Raw genomic sequence first — 22,270 nt, 5'->3', positions numbered from 1 at the left:
CACCTACTCAACCCCGGCCGAACCCTAATGACTTTTGTATTACGCACAGTACTTACCAACGACGGACAGTGTCATCGAGTAGCCGACGGGCGGTGTCGTGGAGATTTGACACTCGTACACACCGGAATCACGCTGCTGAGGGTAGAGCACCTGTCGGGGAGGGAAAAGAAATAGAGTGAGAAAATGTGTAACAGAGAGCGCACGTAGGGTCAGGATTAGTGGTCCAGCAGTGGACAACGCTCAAGCTAGACGATGGTTCAATAGCACCGAACGGTACCACAGCCGATAAGAGAAGACATCCGGCAAGGTGATAATAGAGTTGTCGAGATCAGCATCAGCTCTTCGTTTTTTTTGCTGCTGCTGCTTCTTTCATTTAAGACACACACACACACACTTCCTCACGTACATTCCGGAAGACATTCCAGCGTGTCCTTCTTTGGTCTAATTCCTCGAACCAAGGACGACATTGTGAGATTATTGGGTGTGTGGACGGCTACTATCGAGATCGAACCCGAACGAGATACTATCGGATGCTTTCACCTTTCTCCCTCCCTGGGGGCCCGTTTCTGAACAAATCGAATCGAACGGTGTAGAAAGTAAGATGTTTCTGTGTGTGTGTGTGTGCGTTTGGATTAAAATGGCGGTATCAGGTGCGGAATGCTAGCAAAGGAACGGCATCCGGTGCTATCGATGTCCGGGCTACCGGATAAGGTTTTGCGACCTCTCAACCGCTGACAAGATTGTATCGGTCGTGTGCTGGCTTGATTGAAGTCATCATAACAGCAATTGCCCAGCATCAAACTGTACAATTTGGGACCGGGGTTCGTGTTTGCGGGAAGATGCCCCGTGGGCATACAGTGATATCGATTGGCTGTATCGGTTTGCTGGGGCTCGTGTCCCCGCAATCGAAAGCTTTCCAAAGCAACTCTTACGTAAACCCTTTCGTTCCTTCAAAAAAAAAAAAATACGGCAAAGCAGCGCAAAGACTGTGACCATCTTGTAACTTGCATGGAAAAAGGGATGACCCGACAAGTCAAGTGACAATATTGCCGTCTAGCAAACGTTCGTAGAAATTCCTGTCTTCATCTTCAGCTTAGTTTTGTATCTGCTGCTGTGCAAAACTAAAGAAACGTCCTGTTTGCACCGAAAGGAAAGGGAGCGCACATCGTTACAGTGCTAATTACTTGACCTCCGGAAGCGGTTTCGGTATGCGCCATGTCGATTGGCCGGTCTGCATTCGTGCTCTGTAGAGGGTAGCGACGATAACAGAAAAGCGGGCACGGGCAAAGGGCAATTAGTCTGATCTGTATCCCTCGATAAGATGCTGGCTCCTTTTCTGCTCCATTTAAAGCGTACTGGTGGAGCGCAGGGGCCAAGAAAGGGAGGATGAAAACGGTTCCGACCGTTGCTTATCACCATCGGCCAAAAGACGTGAAGCTGGGCCCGGATGTGCTGATGCAGTGCAGTAAACGAAGAAATCTACAACTTTTACACCGTTTTGTGCGTGCGCCCCAATCTCTCGCTTTTATGCATTCCTTTCTCTGTCTCTCTTTCTCGGAGCGTATTGGTATGTGTGTGTGTGTTTGAATGGGGTGGTGCGTTTTTGTTTGACATTCAATTCCACTCTGTTTGCGGATACGCTTTTACGCTTTAGTAGCAGGCGACATTTAGAGGGAGCGACGCAAAACCGGAACGTGTCCGAAGAGGGTGGAAATAATTCAACAAAAACTGTCAACTCTACAAATATCAGTTGGAGTAAAGAACACACACAACGATATCTTCACAGAAAACAGTCGGCAAATGGTGATAAAGTAAGAAAATCATCACATTCAGTTCACACAAAACCGGTGGCAACAGGGATAAAAATGAGCGTGTTTTAAAAACTGACACTCGGAACATCGTATCAGCGGCTTGCAAGGTACAAGGCACGAGTGGGAATGTAGGGAAGCAAATAATTAAGCATAGATTAGCGAAAAGAACCATCGTACGGTTTTGTGTGACGATTTCGAGGAAGTGTTTGTCATTTTAAAACGAAAGAAAATATACGACCATCTGGAATACATCAACTGGGGAGTGCGACAGAAATGCCAGCGTTTGTCTGAGTGGCTGTCAGTTTGGATAAATGGAAAGCGGATATTTTGCGGACTGATAATAGCATTTTCAGCAGAGGAGGGAACTCGGTACGATTCTTTCATTCCTTGCAATGACTCTAATGCAAATCAATGGAATAAAATTGCATGGAAATCTGAACGATTCATGGAATCAAGACTTCATGGGTCTTTTTGATAGTCGCTATATGGAAGATGTAATTAACTTTTTTCTCGGAAATTGACAAAGGGTATCAACATTTGAAAACAATCGTATGCATTGCAATCATTTCCAGGATTTTCAATGTTGTAGTGGAACAATTGCGATCGAATAATTTAAAATGATAGAGAGAAATTGCAAACTGTTTACGAAAAGATCACAGCGAACGGAAAATTTTGCAACTTTTTACTATACAGTTTAATAAAAGTTTGTAACATTTTTTTTTTTCAAGTTTACAGCAATTGTTTTTACAATTTTGCTTTTTGTATTTTTGTATTTCTTATGTATTTATTGAAGTTGGCTTTACATGCCGCAAAGTCAAGCAGAAACAGGAAAGTCTACAAATATAGACTAATAAAAGGGGTTTGTCGAATATTATATATTAAATTCAAAATTCTAACAGTGGATTGATTCAATTTTAACGTTTTAAACAATCATTTAAAAATCTTTAAATACATTTTCAGAACTAAGTTTCGATTGAATTTAGGTTTCACCGTTGTTAGCCCAATATATTTTATCATTTGCTAAATTTTGAACATTGTTTAATCAAGCTGTTGTTAAAAAGTCAACAGATAACATTTTAGAGCAACACAAACTCAAAATTAGTCCTAATTTGACGTTAATCTCAACAATAACTGGATTTAATAAACAAAGAAAGACACACACATAAATAAAACAAGGCGGTAAGAAAAAAATAACTGAGAACAGAGCAAAAAATTATAAAAATTAAACATCAATCGATTGAACAAAAACAAGAATAATAGACCGATACAAACAAACAAAGAGGATACATAAAGCAAGACAGATTAGCTCATAGAAAACAGTTATACGTAAATACGTAAGCGAAAATTGTTGAATAAAAACACACATTTACAGCATGTTGAGCATTTTATTTGCACAGAAAGTTATGAAACAAAATCAAATTAAAGTTTCTGATATTGAAAACCATCCCAATTGACACTTTCGAGCATGAATAATCGGGAATTCGTGCAAATTCTCTTAAACTGGAGCCTTATTCAATTGACATTTTCGAGCACGAATAATCGGGCATTCGAGAAAATTTCCTTAAACTGGAGCCTTAAACTTCAGAATTCTGAAAAAGTCTTTTAAAATCAACTGTGATGCTTCTTTTTCGTTACTTTCTTCTAGATTCACTCGGAAATGATGTTTCCTATCGTTATAGTTGGCCATGTTCCCATTGTATTCTTTAAAAAAATATTTTTTTTATATAAAATAACGTCACACAAAAGAATCTTTTGTTTTTCATCAGAAATACATAGCTATGAACGAAAAGTGAGCTCGACAGCATCGTCTATCGATAGAGGAACGTCTAATTTACGAACACACCAAATCTTGGTGCTTTCAACACACTTGATCACACACAAAGTCACAATTTCAAGCGTATCGAGTACTAATCGAGCAGAAATGGGAAAACAATTTCGAGCAAATGTCATTTGGGATCAAATAAAGACAATTTAAATCATTGTGAACGTGTAAACAGTATGCTTCTAATATCCCATTATACAGTTGAAACAGTTCATCACAAACCATTGAGATATTCCAATACATGATTAAAAGCTTCATACTCAAAATTTGGTCCTTCGAACCGGAGTATCCCTTGTCTATCGCATTTGGGGAGTTAAATAATCGATTTATTTTCGTTGATTCACCATGGAATTATAGAGCATTTATTATTTCCTGATTCACACTTAAGTGTTGCATTTAAAATAAATCTATTCGTATGTTCATTAATTATAGTTGTGCTCCTAACCCATCCATGTTTATTGGTCAACTCGTTGTTGTTTGCAATAAAGCCAAAATCCTTTATAGTCGTTCTAAGTAGTACAATCCATCCTCTATCCCTAAACGGTTTGTTTTAAAATCCCATACACTCACTCCATCCCCCAACCCCCTCACCCCCTATTAGCCAACAAGATGGATTGATTGGATGAACTGTTGGGCATCCAGCGTGTTCGAGGGCAACATTTATCATCGACCAAACCCGACCGGAGGTCGCCAGTGTAATGCTTTCCTGTTTATAATAGTTTTATTGTACCACCGGGCGACCACTTCGCATTCCGAAGTGTGTTGCTGGGTTGTCTTTGCGTTTCCTACTTCGTTTTATCCGCACTGCTTTCCGAAACGAATCCTTCCGCAGAAGCAGCTGTGTGGTGAAAGTGTAGGAACGTCCCTTTCTTTGCTGCCACTCCGCACTGCAAGCGAATAGCAAACGGATGATAGTAATTAAACTCTGGATAAACGCAACCCATTAGTCACACGAGCTAGTGATTAATATTATTGCCCCTGCCCCGAAATGCTCTGCAATGCATTCGTTCTATCTTCTTCTTTTTTCTCTCCATTCGAAACATTGCTTCAGTCGGACTGTGTGACTGGCGGGTTTGTGATTCTTTTCTTTTTGCCCTACTTAACCCTTTAACCCCTTCCGTATCGCATCAGGCACGTTCGGGCTTCCATCTCTTTTCGGACGGTCGGAATGAATTTTGAACGAATTGCACGAAACTGTACGATCTGGCAAAACAAAAGCCCTTCGCTTCCGGAGGCCAATCGGGAGGGGGCACGTTCTATCATTTCCAGTCCATTTCCGCTAATCATCAAGCGCGGGCAGATTTTTTTGTTCGAGTGGAGCGAAAGCGAAGCAGCAAAAAGCTTTTACCGAAGCATTACCACAAAGCATGGGGGAGGGGGGGGGGGGTAAGTGAAGTAAAGAGGGGAAAATGTGGGATGGAAGAACAGAGAGAAAGTTCAATTTAGACACGGCCTTTTTCTACAAATTATGCCTTGTGCCGAAACTCAGACGCTTTGCCGGCTCGGTTCGTGCCGGTCGTGGTCGATGGTGACACAATATTTTTTCGCCTTGGCTCCATTTTCTATGCCAGCGTCTGACTTAAGCGCGTGACTCAATATATTTATCACATTCCTTTTTATTCCTCAGCCTTTCCTCCGCATTGCCATGTTGGAAAAAAGAGGAATAATACCACTCAAAATTGATCAGCAACCCGCCTTCAGCTGGGCGAGGAGCAAGAGCCGGAGGAAGCTTTTCCAAATATAAGGTCGATAAATTAACCGATAAACATCTTAAACGGATCCGAATGAAGTACGCGCTGTTTTGGTGCCGCTAGAAGCAAGCAGTAAGTCCTGCCCGTACTCCCAATTCAAGCTGTGGCTGAAGCTGCTGTACTACTCGAGTTTTCCGAGAATTGTGGCTTGTGGCGCTGTGTGAGAGCGATTGTTTACTTCCACAGTGCCGCTTCCGAAGATTAGCAAAATTGGCCAACTGGCAGAGAAATCACGTTCACCGCCACCGTGCCACCGCCACGAACGCAAAAGCCTTGGCCGTGCCCTTGGCCATATTTATGTGGCCTAGAGACCGTAGCCACTTGGTTGGGACTTTGCGACACTTTAAGCGGATCTAGATTTAAGGCGCATTTACGGCGATCATCCACGGCAGCAGCTAGATCAACCCGTCACGATACGGTGTGTCATAATTAATGTTCCAAAACAATCGCAATTAAGGCGCGCGCCCGATAAGAAACTAATCTCGCCCGAAAAGTGCCATCTGTGGCAGGTGGATCATACTGCGGCACGGGGTGGGAAGGGACTGGAATTTATTTCACCACTTACAAACGAGCGAAATCGTTACCCCTTTCCAACCTTGAGAACCTTTGGTTTGAACAAACCTCCTGGTTTGAAGGGCAGAAGGTTTGAATGACGCTTATTTGGGGCTGGATTATTTAGCGCAGCCTATCCAAGTTTGGGCTGCGTGTGTGGTTGTGCGTGCGTGTCAGCATCGTTCTGAGTGGGTGGGCAATGTTATGCCAGCTTAAATTCAATTTATTTTTATCACTTTCATTACACCGTCGCATATTTGGGTCCCAACATTTTGGGATCTTACCGGCATAATTACCGGTCAGGTTCATGACCGAAAAGATGGCGAAGGTTGTGTTTTTGTGTGTTTGCATCCCAAAAAGCAGACAGCTGTAAAAGCTGGTTACGTGACAGAAAAATGACCTCTTTATCCCCACACCGCACAACCGGGTTGGATTCGCCGCCGACAGTGAATGGGGCTCGAAGTGTCGCTGGAATTAAAATTCTAGCTTTCCGAAGGAGGCGACCGCACGCCCACTTACCTTCAGCGACCAGTCGTCCAGCTGGGGATTGTGCACGCTCTGGTAGCGCTGGTCCGAGGTGTACGTCGCCTTGCCGACCGTCAGCAGATGCAAATCCCGATGCCGGATCCACGAAACCTATGGTGTGGAGAGGGAGGGGATGGATTGGAGACAGATGAAAACGGATATTTTTAATTAAATCATCCCAATCCCCTCGTGACCTCGGCCGGGGGAGCTGCTTACCGTCCGATTGCCCAGGTTCCGGACGCGACAGTTGAGATAGGCCGTGTTGCCCACCAGCGCGGTTACGTTCCGGGAGGCCGAAATGTCAAAGTAAGGGCCGCGATCGAGCGGACTCTTCGCCGTACCGTCGTCGTTGATTTCGTTGTCGTCGAAGGAGGACGTCTGGTAGTAGTGCTTCGGTGGGGTGTACGTGTGCGGCTCGTCGATGTCCATGGTGTAAGAGCAGTGAAGGCGACCTGGAAAAGATGGGGTAGCGGTAGTGCGAAGTGAATAATGATTAATGAGAAGTAAATTCAGTCATTGAAACGATGGACGCGAATTGGTGTTAAAGCTCCAGTGAATGCATCTTGTGATTATTGTAATTTTTTTATTATTATTTCGAAGCTTTTCATTAGTTTTAAAGCATAAAACCTTGTCATTAGATTTATGTCACTATGACAGTTTATTCTTTTATTACAAATTATGTGTACATTGCAGATTGAACGCAATTCTGTCGTGTAATTTACTCTATCGTTATCAAAACGAAATGATTTGTTTTTCAAATTACTTTCTAAAGCCGTGCCAGGCATCATAATAATTGAAATGGTAATGACAGATGAAGCTTTTATTCTGCAGTAATGGCTGTCAAAATATCTTATTTCTGCGTGAATCATTCGTCAGAAATTGATAAAAATATTCTGTATTTCATTGTATGCAGGTTGAAGTCAAAACTTGAATTGACGTTTGTGATTTTTCATTCAGCAATAAACCATTTTTCCCCTTTCCTTGGTAAAACTTGATAGTCACTTGTATTTTTTTTTGTAAGAAATCGGATCCAAAATGTGTGAAATTTAAGAAATTTATTAAACATCACGACTGTGTCCAAATAAACGTTAGTTTATTTGTTTTAACCTAAAAAATTCACATCATCAATAAAATGTACTTAATAACAATGTACTGCAAACTTACAATCAAGTTAAACGATTTCACAAGATTTGGAATAATTCTATCAATGCGTTGCGTCAGTGTGCCAGTTTTCTTTTACCGAAGCAAGTTTGTTATGGATGTCACTACCAAAAATGTATTGCCTGAGCATGTTGGTTTTCATTTCTCTAATTTTTGTGGAATGGTTGGTCCTGACTTTTGAGAAGGCAACGAAGTAGCTAAAACGATTCCGAACAGACTACACAATAATATATTCGATCGAGCTAACCGGTATCGTAGCTACGAAGGTTCGTTTCATTTCCATGGTAATCTATTTCATTCGTTCGGTAAAAACGGACAATTCCTGTGATTCGTAATCCATTCTCATGAGATGATACGATGTAGTTTGCATTCGAAGCAGTAGTATCAAACAAATAAAGCTAAACCCTTTGCTTTCTGAGTAAATTCCTGGGAAGTGTAGATTGGTTTTCGTAGGTAGCTCCTTTGTTGAATTGCCACTGGAAATAGGCTGTCTAATACTTACAGTGGTGGCTACTAAAAATAGAACATGTCATATTTTCTCCTGTTGCCTGACTATGGGACTTCCTTGATAGTTGGACAACTGATAGCAAAACGTTCTTGATATATTGGTGAGAACACGCTTTAATTATGCTTCTGCAAATGCAAATATCTTAAAGTTTCTTGTAAAACCATACATAAACGAAAAAAGGCGTGAAGTTCATGAGACTCACTGAAAGCCGAACAGTCTCCATTCCTAATCTATTCAATGACCTCAATTTAGCCACCAAATAAAAAAAAATCCAATTAACAAAGCATAGCACAATATAAATCGATCTGTGAAGCCAACATTCCGATTCGAGGCTTAAAAAACTGTCCAGCAATCCTCAATGATTAAGCAATACCGTCACTATATTTTAAAATCAATAACGGACTTCCACATTAGTGTACTTCACTGTAAGTAAGGCACTTTTTGAACACGATCTAATTGACTGTTAATTTCCAAGTAGTTAAAAGCTCAAAACAATGGGGCACTCATTGTAACTGATAGCTTTGTGCAGTACCAATACCAAGAACGGTTTTTAATGTGTTTCATGCAATGGCTCATATCGAATCATTTCTCCGAATTTAGAGCTCATAGAAATCAAAAACCCTTCCCAAAACATTCCCCTTTTCATCTTCTAATTACAATTACAACATGCAACACACAAAACGCATCCTCAGCCGTTCACGTTCGCTCACAATTCTCAAGCACGCATCCTAAATACGCCACCCTCAACACGGATGCTTGAATGACTTTGAAGCAGTGTTTTCACACACTCCCCTACAATGGCATAACAGTTTACCTTGTTAAAATCGAAACTCTCGCTATTATGAGCTTTTACTATAACAGCGCTTCGAACGCACATGCATGGTAAAAAGATAGCAGGTAGCGCACGCTACGCTACATCGAGTGCTTCCCCTCTTCGGTCCCATCACGAGAACTGAAGTATTTAATTTATGGGAATTAAATACTACACGAACAAGCGCCCAGCCTTCAACCGGGAAACCGGGTTCGAGGCCCGTCATGGCAACGCAAAGCAACGCTCCGCAAACCATACACACCGGAAGGTTTATTTTCACGGTGCGCAACGTATGCATACAGACCGGGGCGGGCTGACGGCTTGTTGCTGGTGCTGTTTCCACTAGCAGCCTACGGTGCTTTTCCCCTCACTGCTGCTCACTCTTGTGCATGCCGCTTGTACCAAATTAAATTCATTTCCCGGGAAAAACGGTCCTACCATGCCGAAAGCCGTTCGCCAACTATAAAGTATCGTGAATCCGAAGAGGCGTGGAGTGTACGCGGGCAAGCGGCAAGGAAAAAGAGGGAGGCACAAAATGGAGGGTTTAGGAAAAACATGGCGACATAGTGTAGCTGCTGCACAAAGGTACGAAGGTAGTGTCTACTGCTGCCGGTGTTATTAGTGAAAATTGCAAAACCACAAGCAAGCATTGCCGCTGGTGGTGTGCTTTCCACGGAAACGGTCTGCTGCAGCTAGCTTGGCAGGGAAAAGGCCCCACGAAACGCCGACCGGGAACTTATCTAGTGTAGTCGTGGTGATGGAGAACTATTCCCCCAAACGAGATGAGTTCGAGAGGTAAAAGTGAAGATGCAAAAAGAAACCAAAAAAAAAGGAAAAAATAAAGTCCTACCGCAACAACGGCAAACCATGCGCCTCTCCGTTTTGTTGAGCCTAAAATGGGGAGGAGAGGAAGAAAAAACCCCGCCCCGGATGCTGCCAGCAATAACAAGCTGCTGTGGATAGCGGTACTTACCGTAATTTATATTTAAAATTATCATCACTACCGCTAGCTGTCTCATAGTTGCTGCTAGTTGCGGTCCGTTGGCTTCATATTCTGTGGAAGAGAGGAAAATGGAGGGTTGAAAAAACGGAATGAAAATGATTGCCGAGTACAAACCGAGTACAACCTGCAGAAAACGTTGCTCAGGTGTAGAGCGTTGTTTTTTTTAGCTGCCACCAGTGACAAACTTGGTGGCCTTCATTTGAGAAGCTTTCGTTAATGCACATACTCCGAAGCCTACGCAACGCACTGAGTATTGCGCTTCGCACCCATAACAATCTAATTTACATTTGCCGGCATTTGCCAAACTTGTTCCATTCCGGGTGATGAGCAGACGGCTTCTTATGCACATGAGGAAGAAATTCAATCTCGGTTTTGACTTCACGCCGAGGCACCGGAATTCGCCACGTGCTGTTCTTCTATGGATGTGCGCTACAGTGTGTTTTGCTTTTCCTTTGCCGTCTCGGTGGAAAAAGTTTCACCTTAACGCTTTGCATAATGGAATTGTTTACTGCAACCTTCGGGCGTGGACAAGTGGTGGCTTGCTCGCTACACGGTGCACTGGGTAATCCGGCCGAATCCTGGCACTCAAGAGCGCCGCCGCCTCAAGTGTTGGCTGGAATGCGAATTACAAACACGGCGCAAGATTGTTGGCCGCACAAGACGTGCCTTGGTGGACGGTGGCGTGCACAAATAGCAAACACGCTTGTTCTGTCGTGTGTTTGTGTGGAACGAACTTTCACGTACGAACGTGAACTGCTCCAAAAAAGGGCAGTTCAGGTGACAACAGCCATGGTATTCTACTCAGAATAATCTCACCGTCCCTCGGGGACATAGAATTGGTGAGATTATGCTCTTTCATCAGGACAGCACACGACGGTCACGGTCGGACGGTAACAACACGTGGGGACAGGGATGTCAAACATATGGTCGGTGTCGGTGTCGTAAATGGAAATTGGCAAGGGCCAAAAGTAAGTGATTTTTTTAAAAGAATATTTTCGAGATATTTTGGGCAATGGAATACTTTTATTTGGGCAAAAAAATCTTGTTGTGGTATGGTGATTGTAATTTTATCTTATTTTCATTGGCTTTTTAATTTAAACGACAAATCAAGGTTTGCTTAACCCGAAGAACCGACGATTAAAGTAAAATTTCCAACAAAATGTCATCGCGAGGCCAAACACCGCACAATCCATGACAGGTACCAGTTCACGACATGCAGCTGCTAGTTCAATATTGACTAATGTTGTGAAAACAAACGTAACTATTTAATAAAAAAAAGATAAGTTCAACTCAACTTAACCATTCAACTATTCAATTAGGATGTTTTTAGTTTTTAAGTGGTTTGAAGATATTAGCAAAAAAGCAATTTATTTTGGATTTGACCGCTTATATCGGTATTCGCATAAATATTGCCACAGACTGTAGTCTCTCGTTGATTGTTTTTTTTGAAAATATGTTTTTTGTATGTGATTATCCAGTACGAAAAGCTGTATCTGTCCTAAGCGTACAGCACTGGCAAAGCGTTTAACTGTTGAAGCGGTTATTTAAACTTCAAGCATCACCTGCCAAATGAATTAGTACATTTGGTACAATATTTCGATCTGTGTGATTGTACGGATAGGTTTTGAAGAGCTTCTTTTTATTACATCCCTCTCAGGATGAAACTTTACAATACTTTTACGTAATGAAACTTTTCTTGAAATCTTTTCACTACCGGAGATAAATAATGGGTCATTTTTTTCACTACTCTTGCTGCATGCACTTGATATTGGAGGTATTCGATCATGTTATAATTAATTTAAAAAAATCAATATGTTCACATTGAAATACGGTCATTTCCATTACTACTTAATGTATTTTCAATAAAAAAGACTGTACACAACGTCCTATAATGTGAGTTGGACCCTCCTGATGCAAACTAACATACAGGATGAACGTTCTTTTGTATACGATTTAGCTCTTGTAGAAGCTAATTTTTCACTAAGAAAACACGGAAACCCGAACAAGATAAACGGAAATAGTTACACACTGAGAGTCAGAAGAAGAAACACCTTCTAGAGCTCTCTCCGTCCCAAAACCTCGTTTCCAGCCTCGTGGTGGTGTGAGAAAGCTGTACAACTTTTTCAAAAGCTGAAGAGTCTTCATCATCTGTGTCGAGTTGAGTTTTACACATTCTGTTTCCGTCGCTTTTCTGCCGTTCTATCTTCCATTTGCTTTTCTGCGTCGAGTAACATCTCACCCTGTAAAACTCTTGCCAAAGTCCTCGTTCTGCCCAGCGCCGTAAGATCTCAGCCAGCACACCACATGACACGACACATTTCAAGCCAGAGCGAAAGCAGTCCACGAGCACAGCTTTGCTAATTAGTGTCATCTCGACGCTCCACGGCAGCGGAGAACCTGAACGAGCAAAAGGCCTCACACTGTGACGGGTATATTTCGCAACCCAACCCAACGGTTGGGCAAGCGCTTCCGGTTTGAAGCACCCTCAACCCCTACAGCGAAAAAGATCCCACAGGGACATGGGGCTAGGCGCTTCCAACAACGGCAGAATCTTACAATCGACGCGGCACAACTAATTTGTTTTGTACCGGCCTGACAGTTTTGGGAAAGATCGGCACCGCTGTCAATTTTGTCGCAGCTCATTTCGCGCCTGGCAACGACTGCAGGTGTAGTTTGCTGCTGCCAAGTTTGGCATTGCCCATCATCAGCTACGGGGAGAAATTGCATTTACGAGATAGTTGTCAAAGCGGACAAGCAAGTTTTGTGCGTTGCGTCATTGAAAAGAGGCGAAGAGAGCCCACTATCAGTGATACAGCTCGATATTTCTTTGGTGGAACGGTCGAAACGCACACGGAGGACGAAAACAGAGAGAGAGAGAGAGAGAGAGAGAGAGAGAGAGAGAGAGAGAGAGAGAGAGAGAGAGCGAATGATGCCACGATAGCAGGTCTGGGGGGGATTATCACCCCAATCCGCTCAGGAATTACTGCCGAAGAACACGGAACCTACACCAAAGAAACTTGCACCTAACTTTGTATCGTTCTCGGTCGGCAAACAGCCCATCTACCGGCGCCTGTGTCGTCCTTTGCACCGTACAAGTTTATACTCTGACCATTAATTCAATGTTGGCAAGTGGTTTTGGGGTTTCAGTGGGTGCAGGAGCTTCGGGGCGCAGTAATACGTCCTGCCCTGCGTTGGTAACACGGCACACCTCCACTTCAACTTCTTGGTGGTTTATAATTCCAGCATCTTGGCGCACTCTTGCTTACTCAACCGATTGCGGACTCTGGTTGCTGGTGAGGAAACATTACAAAATAATTAGATTGTCATGCATGTTTCGGCCTGAGAGCAGTGGGTCTGGAAAGCTGATTAAGTACGGACGATGTACGCTTGGGCCTCGCTCTTCCCAGTGTCTTGAAGAAAGCGGAGCCTGCAACGGTGGCTGGTGATTAGAAGATGGAAAATCGATCGACCGGACGGGCAAGGGAGCTTAATTAAGACGACAGCTGACAATTCCACCCTTCCAGCAACTTCCAAACGACAGTAGAGCGGCTCAGTGTGGTACCTCAGAAGACCAGAAGCATTACTTTCCATCGTCATGGAAAGCGTTTTTGCAGTAGAAGCAAACTATCTAGCCCAAGTCTTTCGGCGCTCAAGTCATTAGGTTGTTTTCGTCCGTCCATCTCGGGCGACTACGTGTCAATCAGTATGTGTGTGTGGTGCCCGTTTTGGGACAAACTTTCCACAACTGCTGCTTGGTGTGGCACATGCTGGTTTTACTGCTAATCGCTACTCGTCCTCAGGTGTTTCTGTAGTGCGGTATGATAGTGCATTTACGTGGCGTGGAGGTTAATGAAGATAAACGAACGTCATGCGATCTGCATGGTAAATGTGACTGAGTGTAGTGAGTGTTTTTCTTTCTAGATCCCTTCTCGAAAGCACTTTTTGCAAACAAGCTTCATTAGCAGATACAGCAAAAGTGGTTAACTAAGCTAAACCCCAGCTAAACGCTTAATTAGGTGCAGCTAATGGTGATAAATAAGTGCACCGAGAATGGTCCCAAAACAGGTGAGCACTTAATTGGATGCAAAACTTGTGTTCGATGGTGTAGTGTAGTTCGATTTGAGATTGAAAATAGTAAGCTAAACCATTTCTATTCAACAACATGAACTTTTATTTAACACTGTTCTCTTCCCATGTGGGCTAACCCCTGGAGGTATGCCAAATGTTTTCATACCAATCATTACATTCATTTTAGAGCAAAACACACTGTTCGAATAATGCACAATAAAATGGAATGCCAAGGATTTTGAAATATGTTGCAGCATGCTCATTGTTTCATAGCATGAAATTATCACAAATTATCCTGTTGGAATTCAACCAATGCTCACAATATGTATTAAATTCAATACATCAAAAGATACCGCCTAAAAGTATGCAATATGAGCAACAAAAATGCTCTTTTTAATCATACATAATTCTGTAGCGCTTCCTGACAAAGGATTTCCTACTGTACACATCGTTTTACAAATGCACTGGCGAAGCTCCATTGAGCTCCAAAACATTTAAACATAATTTTCCCACATTTAACGTCTGCCAACACACCAAACAAGGAGCGCATTCTGCAAACTCATGTACATCCCATCACATTCATCACGAAACTAACAAAAGCCCTCCACGTACCGCCTAAACATTGAAAGTGGCATGTAATAGTGGACTCATTATTTGCTCGGAAAACAGGGAAAAAAACATTTCCACTCCCAACTCCCGCACCACTGTTTGGAGCTGTCGATGGCAAAATAATTGAATTAATTGTTCACAACATGGCGATAATGAGTTTTATAATTTATGATACCAATGTACGTGATGCAAGAGTTTTGCATTTGCGAGGAGCACGCGCCCACCCACCGCCGAGCTGAAACCCTTAATCGGGCTTTTCCACCCGCAGTCCCACCCATGCACTGGGTTGGTGAGAAAGGGAACATAAAGCAGTAGCAGGAGCAGCGGCGGTGTGCTGCAAAAGTGGTCGTATAAATAATAGCCAGTACCCTCATCAAAACTGTGCAACTTTGCAACGGCCACAAGCACAAGTGTTGTGCGCGTGTATGTGTGTGTGTGTGTTTGCCGGCGTTTGTTTGTGTGCGCCAGTATGACACAGGGCAGCAGTTCCCTCCCCGGACGAGGTCCGGACAGGTAAATCGTTTATATTGTTTACGTGAAACGTGTTTATTGTTCGTGGCACGCTGCGAAGTGTTTTAAATGGCGCACAAATAAGTGTCGCCAGCAAAAGGGGGATAACCAGCAACAAAAGCAATAATAATATTAATCATTTGCCCCGTGATCCAGGAATCGCTCCACCGTGTGTGATAATCGTTATGGGACAGAGAGGGGACCAGGGGCTTCGAGTGGAGCGGTTCCGTGCTAAACATGTTAATACCCTTTCAAGTCTCCATGACAGGGAGGGGGCGCGATTTTTTAATGGGTTTTTTACCCACAAAAAAAAACAGCACCACTGTTGATGTGTTTATCACACAATTATCGTGTAGTGCGCCAATGAGTGGCGTTGCAGTGGCAGCGTGTTCGCGATAGTGTTCACAAACAATTTTGTTTTTTTTTTTGCTCGACTCTATCGGAACATGAACAATCGTTATGGTTGTATAGCTACATTCGGTACAACGAGTGACTTAACCTTTTCATCTATTTGATGTGGGCTTTGATAAGTTGTTACTGAGAATATTACTTATTTTAATTGCCTGTAACTGAATTACCACTTCACAGTTCACAGCAATAGAGTTGGTGCCAACATTGTGCTACTAATTTTGAAATTTGATAATTTGATGGTGTATCGAAAAGATTTAGTGTGGCAGTTTTCTAACTAATTAAAAGTGAATCAAACACTCACAGACTGACCCTGAGTTCTCATTTCTTTTTAAGACCACGAAGCTTGTTGCAAACACAGTAACTTCAATTACTTGGTGCAATACCTTTTACCTTTGCGGTATTTTTAGTAAAACTTTTTTGCGTTCGTTTTGAATAACGTTATCACATATTTAACTTGAAATCAACTCAGAATTTAATTTATATTCGACCGCTTTCATTTTACACCAGCTCAAAAAACTGTACTCTGATCAAATTCAATCATCGATACTGAAGAAATAAAACAAAAGTTGGTGGTTTCATCCCCTTTGTCAAGAGCTCATTTTAAAAGCCAACATGAGTTATAAAAAACATCATTGATTGATTTTAACAGGATTCATTCTGCATACAGCTTTATCCTTTCGGTTTGCAAATACTGCAAAGCCCATTTGCCAGGTGTGTTGATCCTTTCCAAGAAATGGTATAATTTTTATCTTTCGTGCTTTTTGTTTCGCTCTCTGTTTAAGCGTTTGTTCCACTGTTTTATCGTTGTTAATGTTGCAGTGCAATGAGCCTATATATTGTTTTTTTTTAAATCTATGGAGCGGATTTTATCGCGCTCTGTGCAACGGCTGTGAATTCATTCAGAGCCGATAAACTCAATTCTGCGAAACTTACGTTGCAAACGTGTTATGATGAATATTTCCATAAAATGAATTCAATAACAACATTTCTTTTCCCGATCTTTGAGCTGCACGTTTTGGAAATTTTATAATCATTTTGCATACATTCAGGCGTTTTGGCCGGATCGCATGAGGAAAGCATTGCAATTGTGGCAAAGAATGTAAATCATTTGTTTCATTTCTTCTTCCAACGGTAAATCAAATTAAATGTTACAGCCTTTTGATACGCATAACCTTTAGAGTTGTGAACTGCTTCTCATAAAGCAAGCATGCTACAGCAAGGAACGGACCAAAGCAAAAAACAAGCCTTTGGTACAATTCAATCTGTTTCATTCCATCGTTAAAAAAACTGTTCAGAAGGGGAAAGCCCACGAGAAGCACATCAAAGGCTTTCCATCCTTGCATGTAGGCAAGAGTGAATGATTGCGTGATAAGTGAAATAACAAGCGAGCCTCGTTTCACACCAAACAAAACAATTCCGAAAACAAGATTGATCAAACGAATGGTTCAGGATTGTAAATACAAATTGTTTCGTTCTTTCTCTCTCTCTCTCTCTCTCTCTCTCTCTCTCTCGCTATCTCTCTCTTTCTCTTTCTCTCTCTTTATCTTTAACCATTCTCAAAGGCAACAAATGAATAAAAACCTCCATTTCACGGTACACAAGAGACGCACCGGTGCAAACATTTGATATCAAACCGAAACCTTGCTTGCAGTCCGTTACGGGTAATATAAATGCCCATTCATCTCGGCCCTATCTCGATCTCCACCCCACCCGTGACCACAAGCGGGGTGCCGCTTGCGTTTGATTTCGATGCCGTTGGATTTGTACGCCCGCTTGGCTTTACAATTTCTCCAAAAGCTTCGTTTACACAGCACAATGCGAACGCGTTTTATATCTCAACTCGCCGGAAAAAAAGTGTTGCCTTTATTTTGCATTTGTTCGCGCGTGTCCACACTCATTCTGTTTGCAAACAAAACAATCCCTCCCTCCATCGGCTACGCTCTCCAGCCACCCAACAACCAGAACGGTGTGATTTTTGACGTTCGTCACGGCACAGGCAACCGCTTTGGTCGGTCTGTGATTGTGGAGCTGATTTCCATTCCGTTCGCTGTGCCTACCTTGCTGTGTGAGCGGTGCAAACAATGCGTTGCCGAAATGAATCAAAGTGCGTTTGCTACAAAATCAAAGGAATGGAGAAATTTGCTTTTCATTGGAAGCTTTGCTGTGGTAAGCGCGCTTGGATGCGTGCCTTCCTATGTTGGCGTTTCATTTGCAAGTGAAGGTGTGATAAAGGGGTTTTTTTTTATTAAAATTTAAAAACCGTCAGCAACCAGGAAAGCGGAAAGTGTGCGTGTACTTGTACCAATATTGTTTGGCACCTTTGTTTTGGTTTTTGTTTCTATGGCACGTCAAATAAATGTTGATTAAATAAGTGTTTTTGAAACAAAACGCGCCCGTACCTGTGGCTGTCAAGGGAAGCCGGATCGCATTACATCCAGGCGAAGCGTTTCACTGTGAATAGCATTTGTGTACGTTTCATCACTGATGGAAATCACCCGCAGCCGAACCGGTAACCTTTGATGGGCTGTGGGTTTTCGTGGGAATCACACACGCACACACACACACTTCTTACGTTTCACGGAACGGGGAAGAAACACAGACTTGAAACGTTATATCTTTGTTTGATAGAATAATATTAAGCCAACCATTAATTCGCAAGAATTTATCCAATTGAACACACACTCACAAAAACCTTCTCATCTTGATGTTTTTACGGGGCAAAATGGCACTGTGTTTCATTTGCTTTGATTATAATTTCCATGGCAAAAGCACACCAAGCAGTGCTTGCTAACCCCTTTGCTCAAAACACTCACTGTTGACACTGCCGCAAAGGCCCAGCTGTCAGTGTGCACTGTCTCACTGACGCGACAGCTTTTCGTGGGATAAACAATTAAACTCCAAAACACCGCTGCAAGTGGCTCGTTAAAACTGTGAATCGAATCTTGAAACACTGTTTCACACGCAAAACACAGGCTTGCACGCGTTACAAACGACCAGGCGGCTCCATCGCTCCGACGCTAACCTTCACGGGTGCGTACGCACAAAACACACACACACGCACTCACGAACATACCCACGCACAGCGTAACACAGCGTACGAATCGTTCCCGTTCGCGGCCCACGATGAACTGAAACCGGTGCAGCCGCTGGTCGCTGGTCGGGCCCGTTACTCAACCTTGTCCTTGTGCAGGGTTTGTTTTCTTTTCTCACTCGCTAGTGAGTGGATCTCAGCGCAGCCCGCTCTCATCGTGAGAGTGGCTGAGAAGTTCATCTGGCGAGTGGCGCCTGCTGGTGCGCATGTGCGCGCACTCCCTCTCGAGCGCGACCGGATGTGAGGTCATTGTTGAAGTTTATGTTTTGCGTTCGCCCTCGCGCCGTCTACGGTGCCCTTTTCTGACGTGGAGCTATTTTTCGCCAGCGCAGGAGCGGTCAGGCTCAATAAAGTACTGATTGCTCCCAGCATCGAATCACACAGGGCGGGGGAGAATGAAGCGGATTGGAGTTGTTAGCAGTTGGCAGAAGAGCTGGAAACAGAATCTGGCACGGCTACGGAACCGGCCAAGCGGAATGAAGGTCAGTTGATCAATAAAGCAAAACGAAACGTAACAGCGGACATAAACAAACAGACAAAAAGAAGCAGTGGAAGAGTATGACAGGGTGACGAGAGAGGAGGCCTTCTAGTCCAATTTAATATACCACAGTTGGATGCTTTCACTGGAAACTGGTGGAAAAGAGGCAGAATTTCAACTTCTCTACCTAACAATCACACTATCATCATCATCATCATCATCATCATCACAGTCATCATCGAATCGCATATACGAATAAATGTGAATCGCAAATTGCGTACAACGCTTCGCTAATCAGTGCTAACACGATCGATCTGCTGGCCGTGCAGTAGGAGCCCCTTCCGTTCCCTCTCGCCAACAGTGCGTTGCAGATGGCTTAAGCTTTCAACCACTGCCCATAAATAATGCTGCTGCTGCCCCCATTTTTTCCCCTTTCCTTGCTACAGTGCGACTCATCTAGATGCACGTTAGATATCGATGAATCAAATCGAAACCCATCCGCATGCCGGCTGCAAGCTGCAGCTGGAACGGACGGCTGCCTGTGCCGTTTCCTAGCGATGCGGTTGTGTAAATAAATTTAACTCCTGCCCGGATGGATCGAGCGATGAGTGCCAGGGACAGGGAGCGCATTTGTGCTCGGTCGCAATTGATTGTTGCTGGTGCAAATGCTGTTCCCCCGGTGCGGGGGAGCTAGGGGGAAAAACACGCGCGACCAATTTCATATCGCATCGAAATGTAAGCAAATCAGCACTGGGCCCTGCACTGGGACTGTTAGTAATAAGGTACTATGCACTGTTTCCGGGCGGATGTTTATCGAGAGTTTTGCAAACCTGCTTGCACTGTGAAGATGTGCGTTGAGCTCCTAATGCTCATTGAATGAAATGACGGCATTTGCGAAAGAACATTTGCAAAATGGATTAGAAGCAGTGTTTCAGGTACAATACTTTCATATTACTTTCCAGAATTACAAATATGGGTCAATGGAAGTAATAAAAAAATAATCTTTTATATTCTAGCATGCCAGCATTGTTGCATTCCATCACAAAGCCACTACCATTGGCCCCTTTTCGATACATCTTTGCCATCTTTGCTGACACGTGTCGCTCGAGAAAGGTACACATGCTACGGCAGTGGATAACAATACCGCAAATTCGAGCTCGTTGGTGTCGTACTCTGCCAGCAGCATCGCAGAGGTGATCGATAGCCGGCTTGCTCCCATTCGCCACACCAGTACGTGCCCACGCCAGTGACGTTCGCCTGTCAATGAAAATGTAATTGTAATACTCTCCGATCCGATACAGCTGGTGCTTCAGGGTGCGCGCTCTCTGTGAATCGAGAAAACATTGCAATAAACGGCGTTATTTGCACCTGTGCGTAACGATTGTGAGGTGGTTCCCTTCCACCTTTACCATGTTTGGATTGCTGTCAGCGTGCAGCGCTACTCTGGTACAGGTACAGTTGTAACGGTTGGAAGGCAATCATTCATCTCCTTTCGGTGAAGATGGATAGATTTTATCAATGAATGTTTGGTTGGTTTGAAGCATAGTTGTGAATATGTGTTGCAGCTTCGAATTGTGAAACTGTTTGATAAATTATGGAGATAAAGCTCTTAGCAGCTTAACTATTGTAAGCACACACAAAAACATAAAATTTCGAATAAAAATACGCTGAAAGCGCCGAAATGTATGCAAATAATGTGTAATATCGAAAATGGTACAATATGCAATTAATTTAAAAAATTTAGTGTTATTGGATTAATAAGCAATATTTTGTTATCAAATCCACATTGTTTAATTGATAATCGTTTCATTTTTTCGTAGGTCATATTGTGAATGTAACATAAAACGCAACTGTTAAATAGCAATTTTCTTATGTTACATACTTTTAGGCGCTTTGTTAGATGGGAACAAATTTTCCGAGCTAAACTTTTTTGTGTAAAAAAGGCACCATCAAGCGTACTTCATACACATCAAATCCACAACTGCACTTGCAATGAATGCTTTTCATTTCGCATTGCACACACGCGCACACCATAAACTATAAAAATAAAACTAAAAACCTTTCCGTTTAACAAAAGCCTTCCCAGCCACGGTTGTTATCCACGCTAACCCCATGACCTGAAAAGGGCAAAAGCCTTCTTCTCTGTGTGACCGAGATCGTACCGGTCACAGGCGGGGGGGGGGGGGGGGGGGTCGTTCCGAATAAAATATGGTCCAGCTCTTGGTGCAGCGAGTGGAAAAGCGTCCCCGAAAAAGCCAGATACTTTTGATGCGATTCTGCGAGCGAAAAACGAGCACCAAAGAGCGAAATGCAATGAAAAACACACACACACGCATAGTGCCAACCCAAAAGCACTGATAGCATTCCAGTGCCAGTATATGTGTAGGTTGAAAGTGACTGAGTTATATTGTGACATTTTTATGGCTTTTTCCGGTACCGATGCATCGATGCGCTCCTCTCCACCTGATAGAGACATTGGACGATGGCCGGCACGAGCGTGAATGCACATGCCACCCTCGCCGTGACCGGGATAAGCCCCATTCTAGAGCGACCATTTTTAAAACGCTAAAAGGATATCTTTGATTGCGCCGTTTCATTGGTGAGATGAAAGGAAAAGGAAGTGAAAAAAATACATGAATTGGATCCAATTTGATACGGCCCACGCAAGCACTTTCTAAACCCGGGGCAGTCAGCTGTGAAGCGAAATTGGATTTAACGGTGATTCGCTGCATGCATTGTGCAGCGAGCAGTTTTGTTGCAATTAGCAAATTTTTTTTTCAAAGCAAAAAACAAAGGCATAGTAAATTATTTAAATTTATCTGAAACTGATACCTCGGACGGCGTGCACTGTTTCCCACCGTAACAATGCAACAATTGGACTGAAGCTGAAGCCACCGGGACGATAAATTTATCATTGGTCATCGGTGCATGCATTATGCAGCGCCGCTCGCCTGCTCAAGACTTTATTGTTACGCCGACAGTTTTAAGTCGACGGCCGGAGTTCCGTGCCTTTGAATATATCATGAACCATCGCGGGCAGCTAGCAGCACCCGCCTTCAAATGCGTTTCTCACGCTGGCAAGCGGGTGGGTTTTTTGTACTGCTCTGCGAGACACAAACCCGAACCGACCGACTGACTGTTCACTGCTGCTGGATGTTT

The 22,270-nt window shown here is 43.2% G+C and overlaps 1 protein-coding gene across 1 annotated transcript in view; it reads right to left on the bottom strand.

Annotated features, from left to right (window-relative positions):
• LOC120958080 (zwei Ig domain protein zig-8-like) overlaps positions 1 to 17,980 on the bottom strand; it is a 28,832-nt gene extending 10,852 nt beyond the window's left edge. Inside the window, exons 1-5 of the mRNA XM_040380636.2 lie at positions 17,942 to 17,980; positions 9,915 to 9,995; positions 6,678 to 6,913; positions 6,456 to 6,572; positions 57 to 150 (exon numbers count right to left, since the gene is read on the bottom strand). Of these exons, the coding sequence (XP_040236570.1) occupies positions 57 to 150; positions 6,456 to 6,572; positions 6,678 to 6,913; positions 9,915 to 9,960 (493 nt within the window). The 5' untranslated portion in view covers positions 9,961 to 9,995; positions 17,942 to 17,980. The remainder of the gene's footprint in view (positions 1 to 56; positions 151 to 6,455; positions 6,573 to 6,677; positions 6,914 to 9,914; positions 9,996 to 17,941) is intronic.
• Positions 17,981 to 22,270: the final 4,290 nt, after the last annotated feature.

Source organism: Anopheles coluzzii, chromosome 3 (genome assembly GCF_943734685.1).
Source record: "Anopheles coluzzii chromosome 3, AcolN3, whole genome shotgun sequence".
NCBI classification, from domain to species: domain Eukaryota; kingdom Metazoa; phylum Arthropoda; class Insecta; order Diptera; family Culicidae; genus Anopheles; species Anopheles coluzzii.
This window is presented reverse-complemented; position numbering and strand designations above follow the sequence as displayed.